We start from the raw sequence: 11,678 nt of genomic DNA on the forward strand, positions 1-11,678 counted from the left end.
TGTTCTGCTCAGTGTAAAATGTCAAATATCGCGTAAAATCCCCCTCCGACCGTGAATAAAAAAACCATAAACTTAAGAGCTAAAATAATATAACACTATTTAATAATCAATAAACGTTTAAAATATTCAAGCAAGCATTCAAACTATATATAGATAGTAACATATTTAAATAAACCCTTAACCACCAAAATAATACTCTATAGCGTATACGACAGCAATGTACCTACCATCTATAAGCGCATACAACAGATTGAATTATTTTTATGGTTAAGGGTTTATTTAAATATTTTATTTCGTTACTTTATAAAACCACAAGTGTTGGTTAAGTTTTTTCTAGATACGAATATAATTTTATCCAACATATTCTCCTACGGTTAAAAAGACTTGGATAAAATTGTACGTAAAAGGTATTCGTAGCATTCTTATATAACTTATAAAATCTAACTGTCTAAAGTCTAAGCAATTAACCAGAGGTGATTTTGAGAAAGTAGTGTTGATCTCCCCTACCTTGGGCAGTCTGATTTTTGTGTGCCTATAAATAATTATAAGCATGAGTACCATCTATTTTCTTATACAAAACTACAAATTTAATAAAACGGTTTTACATTTAATTTATATTTAAAAAATTATTCAAACCTCTTAAAAATAATTTTAGGTAATTTGTTTTTAAAAAGATTTTTGTTCAACTATAAGACATTAATTTTTATTTCGATCTTAAAGAACTTAGTTCTGAGTAGTTTTTTTTTAAATAAAATAATTTTTATCTGCGAGCGAAGTTTTTTTATATTATCAGTACCTATTCAAGATGTTATGTTTAATGGCTCCAGTTCTAGTTTGAAATTCGTCAATAAATGATTTTTACTACAAACGGACTTGTCTTAAAATATGATGTATAGTACGCCTATAAACATTAAAATTACAATTAATTATTGGGTACATACTCTACTTTTTATCTACTCATCGATAAAACTCCGTGATTTAAATTCTTAAATTAAAAAAAAACTAAAAAAATTTTAAATGAAAATTTTAAACACCTTGTTTTTAACTGTTATTACATTTTTCAGAAATTATTGAAATATGTGCTATCAATATTTTCAAATACTATGCCAAAGTTTTTTTTATATCATAATCTTTACACATATATTTATTAAAATATTGATTCACGTCAAAGCGAATTTAAGAGTAATTTCAGCACTTTCACTTACAATAATTCCTAAAGACCTTTAACCTGCCTGAAGCCCCTGTCACACGAAGCGATTTTATTTGCCACGACTACTAGCTGCGACTACTCGCCTCGTCACATCAAGTCGCCGCGACTAAGTTGTCACACACGAGGTTGTACGAGGTAGCGAGTAGCAAATAATATTATCAGTCGCAAAAATGAATTTGAAACCCACTGTTAGTCATATTGTTCTGACGCGCATTTTTTGTATCCGATAATGCATCATATTTTCTGTATGCAAGTACAAATCTACTTGTATCACCAGATGACCATTTTAAGACCTGTCCTTGCTTGTTATCCATGATAAACAGAAAAATATGTCGATGAAAAATTGATAAATAAATTAAAGTCTACTCGTGAAGTGTATTGATGAAATAAACAACGACTGATAATAAAATTAATATTGATAAACAATAGTGATAACCTAGGTAGCTAGTAGCAGTAGCGACTGTAACGCTATAGCGACTATAGTAGTACTATAGTGTACTGCACAGTATTGGGATTACTAGGTACACTAGCGAGTGCCGATGTCACACGGGGCGACTCTACGGTTTTTAGTAGCGACTAGGTCACGTGACCATCGTAATCGCGCGTTCCCAGCGAGTAGAATTGAACATGCTCAATTCTATTAGCCGCGACTATTTGTAGCTATGACTTGGATTACTCGCAGCGAATATGTACGTTGTCAGACGGAGCGAAATTACTCGCTGGTACGTAGTCGTAGCGAATAGTCTCCTCGTGTGACAGGGGCTTACCTCCACTGCCCTGAATCCACTGTGCTGACTTTATTCGTTTACACATTGTTTAATGGACAACCTTTTTTTAAAATAAAATATTTTATGGTTTTTAAATTTCATAAAAAAATAATTTATTAACTGTTGCTATAGATACCTCATTGATAAACAATTGATAAGAGATTAATTAGATATTAAGATATTTAAATACATTTTTTACGAATATTAAGTTTTTTCTTTTTACTAAGAAAAAAAAATAAAACATTAGTTTGAGTGAATCGACTAGTAAAAAGTTAAATATTTTTTTCACGCTAATAAATTGCAACAAAATATGTGTTTAATGTTGAAAAATGTTTTTCTGTTTAGATCAGCATGTTTTTTGTAGAATTTTTAGTATTTTAAAGTATTTTTTTTACACAATTTAAGGTATAGTTAATAAATAACAACTTATTTTACAAAAAAAGTCACTTATATTTAAAAACAATTACAATAATGAAAGTAAACCGGCTTGTAATAATATATTATTACTAAAAAATTAATTGTTGGATAATAGTTCATTTTCAGTAATATGTTTAAAATTGATTGTGTTATAATGATTGTTTTGTACTGTCATGAACAAAAAAGAAACATTTAAACACATATAAATATATTTTATACATTTATTTCTTCTAAAATTCAATATTCATATTTTATTACTAGTTTCCCGGTTTCTTTTGGACGTAATAATAATAAGGACCATCCTTATTAAATTTCGACCACTAAAGTATTCACTATTCATCGCAATTGTTGATTTATGAAAAAAATGCAAATCAATCGTCAGATCACCTTACTGTTACAATTTAGTAACCATTTTTTTCAGTTTAACGTCAAATGCTCATTTGAATTATCAAAAATTAATTTCTCTAGAAACTTAATAACTTATATAAATATGCATTTACTTAACAATGAATGTGTTAACACTCATTATTTTGTAAATTTTCCATTTCATGGATGGATCCACATTTATCCGACATTCGTTTAGAGCTTTTGTTTTTTCGTCTTTGAAGAAGTTGGCTGATGAGCACTTGCACAATAAATACAACAAACGCAACATAACTTATAAATCTATACGAGTAGGAACTGCCCAAAGTTTTGAACGTATAGCCTGCTATAAAACCACCAGACGATACACCTATATGGATAAAACATACAATAATGAAAATAAATAAATAAAATTATGGAGAAGTTATATGATTTTACCCAGTCCTTGAAAGGCCATGCCAAATAAACCTTGCATAGTTCCTTCGCTACCGGGAGGTGCTAATTTAGCTGCGTATGATATACCAGACAAGAAAGCCATTGCAAACGATACACCGGTGAGCAATTCTATCGGTAGTATCCATAGTGGATCTTCGACAATCGAGTACAGGTAAAACCGCAAAGCAAACATTGCAAACGATATTGAAAACGCCACCATGTGACCAGTTCTTTTCAATATAATACCTGTACAAACCGATAATGTTAACAGTTTTATGTAATATCCAAAAGTGGCTTAAGACTTTTAACTTTGAGTTATATTTGACAATGTATGTGTAAACATGTAAACTGACCAAAGAAAAGGAAAATAGGCATTTCGCCCAGGCAACACTGTACCGTAAATGAAAGCCCCTCGATTGTTTTAATCCAAGGTAGACGCTCCGGATGGAAAATATTTGCCAAGTCTTCTATGTATCTATATTAATTATAATAAAACAAATGTAATTACTAGTAAAAATGAATCAGGGTGTTCGAAAAATCCGCACTCCACGAGAGGTACTAAAAATATATTTTTAGGGTTTTATCTATTTAAAAATTATAGGACTTTATCATAAAATATTATGATGTAATCAAAAAATAAATTACTTTACGCTATTTCCTCTTATAAATTCATATCTTTAAAACAGATTTTACTAAAAAAATTGCATTTTTTGAGGTTATAAAAAAAAATGTTGATTATTTTTTTTTAAACGACAAATTTGTTTTTATGTTTACTAATAAAATTAATTATTAGTTTGATTTTTTTGTTTTATAGCTATAATAACTTTTTGTTTGAGAAAGTAAATGTTTGACAATTTTTATTACATTATTCGCTGTTATATAGGTTATCATATCAACACAAGGTAAAAAGTAAAAACTTTGAAACCCTCATTTTCTGGAGCTGACAAAACCGATTTTCAAAGTTCGAGTCTCAAAGTTTTTGTCTTGTGGTCGAAAACTTTACAGCCCGAAGATCATCGTTTTAAAATGGGAGTCAGTTTCTATCGAAGCTACAAGATCTTGGAGAGGTGTTGCCAACTTTAACTCATTTTCGACCACCATGTGAGTTTCATCGTTTTTGCCTCGTAGTTTTTATTTGTAATAGAATTTTGCAAGAAATAAAAAATTTTTGCAATCGTTTTTTTTATGATAAAAATAAAAACCTACATTTTTAACATAGGAAAAAATGTATTGTTAGCACCTCTGGTGGAATAGGGTCTGGCACGTGTATGGTTTGAAATTGACTTACATAAATATATAATACCAAGTGTATGCTGTAAAAATTCCAGCAAAAGTAACCCAGACGAGGAAGGAAACTGTTTTAAAGTCAGATAAAACTTTACGGACCGCGCCTTTGTTTGTATTTCCTTTGTCGACAGTCTTGATCTAAAACATAACTTACAATAATAAATTCCATAAAAACGTGTTTGTCATGATTGGTACGTGAAATACTATTTATATAGCGTTTGTCATGCTTCAGTGCAAAACGCTGAAGTATAGAAAAGCTATATTTACTTCTAATTGCGATGCGGCCAACACGTGTATAATCATCGTGGCTGAAATTATCAGGTACACAGGCAAATGGTTTTTTTCTATTTCACCTTGGCTGTACCAGTCTACACACCAACCGGCCAAAACGGAGCTTATGCCCCATCCTATAGTTCCGAATATCCGTTGGACGCTATACTTAGAGCTTTCTTTGCCTGTTGAATGTGTACAATACTATAATTTTTAAATATTATTCTTTCGCGAACTTCACAGGGGCTTCACATATTTCACACACACACCTAAGATATTTACACAAATGGTGTCCTGTAAAACGTCGCCTATCATCCACATGATGCGATTTACAGTAATGACTAGTAAAAAAACCCAAAACTTCCATGATTCCAGAACATTAACTTCTTCCGCCTTCTGTTGGTCCGTCAGAAAATCTGGGATAAAATGTAAGGTGGGCGTGACGATTGCGTTGATCAGGCTGGCACACAAAAACACACTTCTGCAGCAATGCCATCGATCGGTGACGTATCCGACAAGCGGCCTTATCACAATGTTAAGAACGGGTACAAATGTTAGTATAGAACCAACAACGACCAAAGACACGCCGCGCTGTGTGAGCACTGTCGGTATGAAAGGAACAATCGGCGCACTTCCTAGACAACATAAAAATATATCGATAACTAATATTGTAGATTTTCCAAGTGCAGCACGAGGTGTTGGCCGTTTCGACAAATTTACAATATTTTCAAAAAAGAAACGCGACACACCAGTGTACGTGTAAAAACATAATATAAAATATCGTTGTTAATGTAAGTACAAAATATATGCGTACGTGCTGTGCTCAAAGCGAGTGGCAGTTACATTTTACCAGTCCAATTAGGTACGTCCTCAACTAAAACTTACAAAATGTTATTAGTTTTTTAGTTTAGGCGCGAAGATAAGCAGTATTGGTTATGGGTTTTTTTTGTGTCTGTCCAACAAAAACTTGGGCGTTAATCTCAAATAATAATACTTTTGTGTTTAAATGAATAATACCAAAATATAAGAAAAAGCTAATTCAGTAGGGTCGAAGCATAGTGAGGTGGGGGAGGTTCATAGATCTGAAAAAGTTCACTTATTTGCAAAAAAAGAAATGAAAATTGTAGCATTTAGTAGAAACAATTAAAAACAACACAGTATCAAGTATAATTTTAGCATAATTTAATCTAAATAATAAATTGGCTAATGAGCATTAATGTTTTCATCACCCATAAGAGCGTACGCGTTTAAGTTTGTTATAAATACGCATATAAACTATTAAACTAAAGATAAGTAATATGTGGGTGAGTTAAAACTAGAGCCGACGATTCTACACGTGTATTTTAAATACACGTATAGGAGAAGTTCGTGTAGTTCGAATTCACGTATAGGAGTTCGTGTGATTAATACACGTGTAGGACCCGAGCTTCCACTAACTTGACCCAATAGCTATAATACTTTATCTTAGTGACAACCATTAATTAAAGAGTAGTATCACGTAAAATTAGAGGTCTTATTAACACTTACAGCCGTAAGAATACGTGTAGTTGCAGATACACGTGTGACTTATAACTTGTTACTCGTGTATTTACGTAAACGTGTAATCGGTAGCTCTAGTTAAAACCATAATGGCGTAAGTCACATTAATTTTAGTTTAAAAAAACAAGGTTTAACAAAAACTTTTGTATTATCCTTGTATAAATAAAAAACATGCTTATATTATCAGCTTGTATTATGCTGCCATCTGGTAGTAGAGGTTATACATGTTACGGCTTAATGATATTTGCCTTTTGATAAAGTGACTTCTTAATAATACTTAACTCAACTTTTACCAAAATGTGACTTACACCACTATAGCTCTAAACCCCTCATTTATAACAGATATCAGATAAAATCAACAATAGTGCACACATACACACATTTATTAATCTTTACAAATCCAATTCGGAGACGCAAGAATACATGCTCTACATCACAACGTATAATTAATTAATTTTAATTAATTATTGAATATTTGTACTTACCAAAATCAAAAATAAAAAAACATAATTTCATTAGTAGAAGTCTTCTGTTTATGTTAAACATCGGAATGGACACAACAAAAACCGTTTTCTCGTAGTTATTCTACACAAAACACAAACATTTGCAGTATAATTAGTTATTAAACAGATCAATGAATAGAAGTGTACACACTACACAGTATCTAATAATGCTAATTCTTAAGAATAAACACTTTCGATAGATTGTACCTACATATCATAAAACTTACAGTAGGTGTATGTGAATTATTTAATAATAATTTATTATATTTATGATAGAAGCTGTAAGTATTTAATTATTCTATTGATCAATACGTTGTAATGCATAAAACTGTTTAAATTAATTTACAAAGTTTTTTATCGTTAATAAGGTTTTTTTGAAGAACTTATCGTAATTAAATACTATTAAAAAAAAACCGATTGGCTAATAAATGATATAACCCGCGTGTAGTAATATATATTATATAAATATATATATTTTTATTTTAGTTAAAATATTTTATTTTAGTTAAAATATTTTATTTTAACTTTTTAAGATTTTCCTTAGTTCTAACAATTGGTCAAAGCTTTAATTATTAACCTACAATAGCAAATACAAATTGTACTTGCTTTTCCCATCACCATGAATCATTTGCTGAGTTTAGTCTGTCAATAATTAGTTTTTGAAGAACATAATATCTACTTTAACGGGCTCCTTTTTTTTAAATTGATATTACTTTTCATGTCGATTACGAATATGTAAACATTTTGCGCGCACTTAGTTATAGACTTAAGACCGTCGCGGGCATGGAAATTAAAGGCTCTTGAGATAGAACTTTTTGTTAGCGACATTTTATGATACACGGTGTTCAGAACCTTTTGATGTAAATCGAATAGTGTTCGTACAATAGAAAGAACCTTTTGACTAAAAACTTTAAAAATATATTTTAGACATACCAACATACGGCATAGGTACCTAACCCAAATATTTGCGTACAATACAAAATTCATACACCACGAGTTACAGACGTAGATGGTTAAAGTAATCTAGGGTAACTAACAATTGATTTGTTATGTAAAACCCAACTTAATTATTTTGGAGGGGGAATTGGACAAAATTTGAAGTATCTACTGTAGTCCTCTCAGCCATAGAAAAACATTGGGGGTCTTAGTAGCCATACATTTTTTTTTGTATCTAAAGCCCCCCAAAAATGTACGTAGTAAAATGTACAATTTTGTTTTTATCGTAGAATAATTATTGTGTCGTTGGTAAAACCATGTCAACAAGGCACCTTTTATTTCTTAATTTCATTGACTTAGTTAAATTTGATCAAAATTGAAAAAATTTACTTTAGAATCTTTGGTTTCCAAACCCACGACGTTTAAGGCCGGGCACACGCCAATGTTGCATGGTGGTAGTGTGGCGAGGAAGCGGAGCATAGATAACACCGAGATGACATAACATAACAGAAATAACATAGATAACACTATAAATAGGCATTTAACCTAAATATTATAATAAAACACGATATTATATATTTGTATATTTTGAACTTTTGTTGAACCCAAATTTGCAAATAATTTATTTTAATTAAAAATTTTAACTATGTCAAGTTCTGACGAAGATTTTAGTGCTTCTAAAGCCATGATCAAACCATTTGTGCAACTACTGTGTTTGTGCAAACATTTTGATGGTGTATAGTACGGATTGAGTAGTTACACAACGGTTTGAATGAAATCGGTCGAGACCGAAATATGTTGCGCAAACACTAGCGCTTGACAAGCGGTTTGATCGTCTATGGCAGTGTTTGCAGTTTGACAAACATCACACGTAGAAAGACCACAGATAAAAATTTAAAACATATTATACATAAATTAGGCGTGTAGTAATAATTTTTGGAAAATGAAATGTGACATGCACAAAAATAGACGTAAGAAGGATACGGCATTCCATTCCTTCGTCCAACCTCTCTGCTTTCTTTTCCGTTTTTCCGTCAAATAAGCAAAAATCCAGTTTTTATTTCACACAACTGCAACGAATAAGCCACCAACGACCGCCACACGGTAGCGTGCCACCGCTGCACCACTTACACCACACTGCATAGGTGTGGGCACTCACATAGGAATACATGGGTAGCACAAATGTTTTTCACTGCAAGTAGCGGGCAGTAAAAAAGCCACCGTCTCACTACTTTAGTGTGCGTTGGGCCTTAAAGTCGCGTGTAATGCAAGGCGCCGTGATATTACGCGCGCCGAGATCCCAAAATAAGATCTGTTCCAGCTCACGTTTTTATTGCATTATTATAGTTATCGCAATATTACGCTTTGCCTATAAGGCTAAAATTTCATAAGCTACCAAAATGGCTACAGCGAACGTTGTACATTTGTACGATTGAAATGGTCTGGTTTTAATAAATGAATACATTTTTTTTTTTAATGTTCCTCCGGCCACACGAAAGTGCTCGAAAGACCATTTAATGACTTCAATAACCGATTATAGTGTTATCGACAACTAAAAGTATAAATGTAGGATAAAACGAAAAATATAATTTGCAATTACAGGTAAAAATATTTTTTTTTTAAATTAACCATTCTTTTTTTTTAGTTATTTATTCTAATACGGTCCCACTTACCTTTACTGACCTGAATTTGTAGTTTGTTAATTTATGATCCATGAATATTATCCATCAAACGTCATTGAAATGCTGCTACGAACTGTCAATCAAACTGTCGTTGATTGGGCTTCTTTTTGCAGATAATAAACGTTTGATGCGATAATCATAGGAAAAACGCATTTGGAAGGTTAGATAAGATGATTGAGATGTCGCGCCACAGATTTCTGTACTAACTACTAACTTGGTCTGTGTGTGTACATCATAATGTACATGATAATGTGTGCATTATCAGTATTTCGCGCGTCTGGTAAAAAAAAAATACCACGAAGAGCGGGGGCATTAATTCGCAATGGCAGTAACTGTAATATAATATATACGATAATGTAAAGTGCACGCCCGCACGTAACCAGTATAACGAGCGATCTTTAAATGCCTAAGTGCGAGCTAGGCAATATTTTTGCAGATTCGTAATCAGTATTAAAAGTACTATCGATTAAAAAAAAGGGTGTCTGGTAAACAAGATTTACACCATAGCTTTACACAAAAAACGGCGACCGATTTCATATGGAATTTCTGCTGGCATCCGCCCGCCCATAAACTATGGCGAGGGTACCTCCGTTGCCAGCGAGAGGCTTACATAAAATCAGTCGCCATTTTTGCGTAAGCACCGCTTATCTGTATATTCTAAAATCAATGTTTATACATATATCACTGCCAAACGTTTCCAAAGTTAAAGCCGGTCAAAAGTCTTGTCAACATTAAGTTAAATTGCTATTTTACAATTAAACATTTTTATTTTTAGAGTTCGATGCGGTAGGTGAGAAGGTATCGAGTTATTACAGTTATCCTCCCAAAATTGCTATAACACTGTGGCAGCTAAAAAATATATACCGTTTGTAAATAAAGTCTTACTTTGTAGTTACCATACAAATACCGCAGCTATTCGTTAAAAAATCGTGAGTTTTTTAGGTTTGATGTTTTTTGTTTAGTATGAATAATTCTGCCAAAAACAAAAATTCACTAGACAGCTTAAAAAAAAAAGGTAGTCGGTGATATTGTATGACTGTACGAACCGGTTTAGGGCTATACTGACTCCCGTAGTAACCAAGCAGCTGAGTGTACACTACTATTTTGAATATTTCGTCAATAACGCGATAGGCGCTTCCATTGTTAATTAATGTAGATTGTAGCTGATAATCAATGGCAATGCCGTTCAATTAAACGCCACACTACAAAAATATTTAAAAAAATAAAAATAAAAATTTGAATTGTTAGTCTGTTGCAATATGTATTAACTGATAATATTATTCTCCTTGAAAACATTTCAACGAACCGAACAACCGAAGGCATTACCGTTATGGAATCATATTATAAGCAAAAAAACGCACACTACATATTATTATTGCCTTGAAGTGAGTCGGTACTCTTTATTTTGTTGTAATACGATTCTAGAACTTCAATTTACTAAGCTATGTAAACTAGTAACGACGGACAGGCCACCGTAGTCGTCTATACACATATATTATACGACGGTGTATGACGATTGACGACTGAGTCGCCTATCTGTTGTTTGAATGTTTGATCACTGAGTTAGTATTGTATTATTACAACTTACCGCCACTACTCGATTTTTCTAATGCTATCTATCTACCTACGGTAGTACTAAAAAGTGAGTGTTTCTTTGTTGGTTTTATTCAACCGTGAACAACGGATATAATAGTAATGAGTTCACAACTCAGTGCCAAGTCTGGCGTTAGCGCTGAAAATGATAACGTTGCTACCGAAATACGCGTATACGCCACCATGTATTATTTTTGTGATGAATGGGTTTTTAAATACCTATATTGTTGTTTAACTATAGAATAGAAAATTCCTTATTTTACTTTTAGAGTGTACTCTATTATAATATATTTTAGAAAATGTTTGGTATGTAAGTGTCAAAGTCCAACCGAACTAGTAAATATATAAGAATACCTAGTAAAAATTCCTAGAACAGAAAACTTGTAATAAAAACGCCAATAATTGTATAAACCCTATCATAAAATGAGTCACTCTGGTGCTCAAATTGGGGATGGAAATTTGAATAATATCTAACTAAGTAACAATAATAGTTTTTAAACAAATTATGTTTTTACATTTTACTGTATATCTGTTTAATAATCCAAGCATTTAAAATAAAAATAAGAATGTTTGTATCTCAGATTTCGTTTGAAAATTGAAGAAAAATCTTAAAATAATTACAAGTAGAAAAAAGTACACTTAACATATAAAGCCATACCCATATGTATGGCCAAAC

The 11,678-nt window shown here is 31.9% G+C and overlaps 1 protein-coding gene across 12 annotated transcripts; it reads right to left on the reverse strand.

The window, feature by feature from the left end:
• Positions 1 to 2,442: 2,442 nt before the first annotated feature.
• On the reverse strand, positions 2,443 to 10,941 carry LOC126843704 (nucleoside permease NupG-like). Of its 12 annotated transcripts, none has more exons than XM_050581433.1 (11): positions 10,736 to 10,941; positions 10,456 to 10,611; positions 10,295 to 10,382; positions 9,401 to 9,741; positions 6,774 to 6,873; positions 5,019 to 5,384; positions 4,747 to 4,934; positions 4,481 to 4,617; positions 3,546 to 3,667; positions 3,196 to 3,438; positions 2,443 to 3,127 (listed from the first exon to the last, which is right to left on the reverse strand). In XM_050581433.1, the coding sequence occupies exons 4-11, from the start codon at positions 9,440 to 9,442 to the stop codon at positions 2,910 to 2,912; spliced, it is 1,416 nt and encodes a 471-aa protein (XP_050437390.1). In that variant the 5' UTR covers positions 9,443 to 9,741; positions 10,295 to 10,382; positions 10,456 to 10,611; positions 10,736 to 10,941; the 3' UTR covers positions 2,443 to 2,909. The 12 variants fall into 12 exon arrangements, with proteins under 12 accessions (XP_050437390.1, XP_050437367.1, XP_050437399.1 ...); XM_050581410.1 differs by having other exon boundaries at positions 10,716 to 10,941; XM_050581442.1 differs by having other exon boundaries at positions 10,295 to 10,410; positions 10,716 to 10,941.
• Positions 10,942 to 11,678: the final 737 nt, after the last annotated feature.

The sequence above is a fragment of the Adelges cooleyi genome, unplaced genomic scaffold (assembly GCF_023614345.1).
Source record: "Adelges cooleyi isolate 19-005CV unplaced genomic scaffold, UGA_ACOO_1.1 ACOO_flye_CR_arks_rails_tigmint_CR_PRNA_108, whole genome shotgun sequence".
NCBI lineage: Eukaryota > Metazoa > Arthropoda > Insecta > Hemiptera > Adelgidae > Adelges > Adelges cooleyi.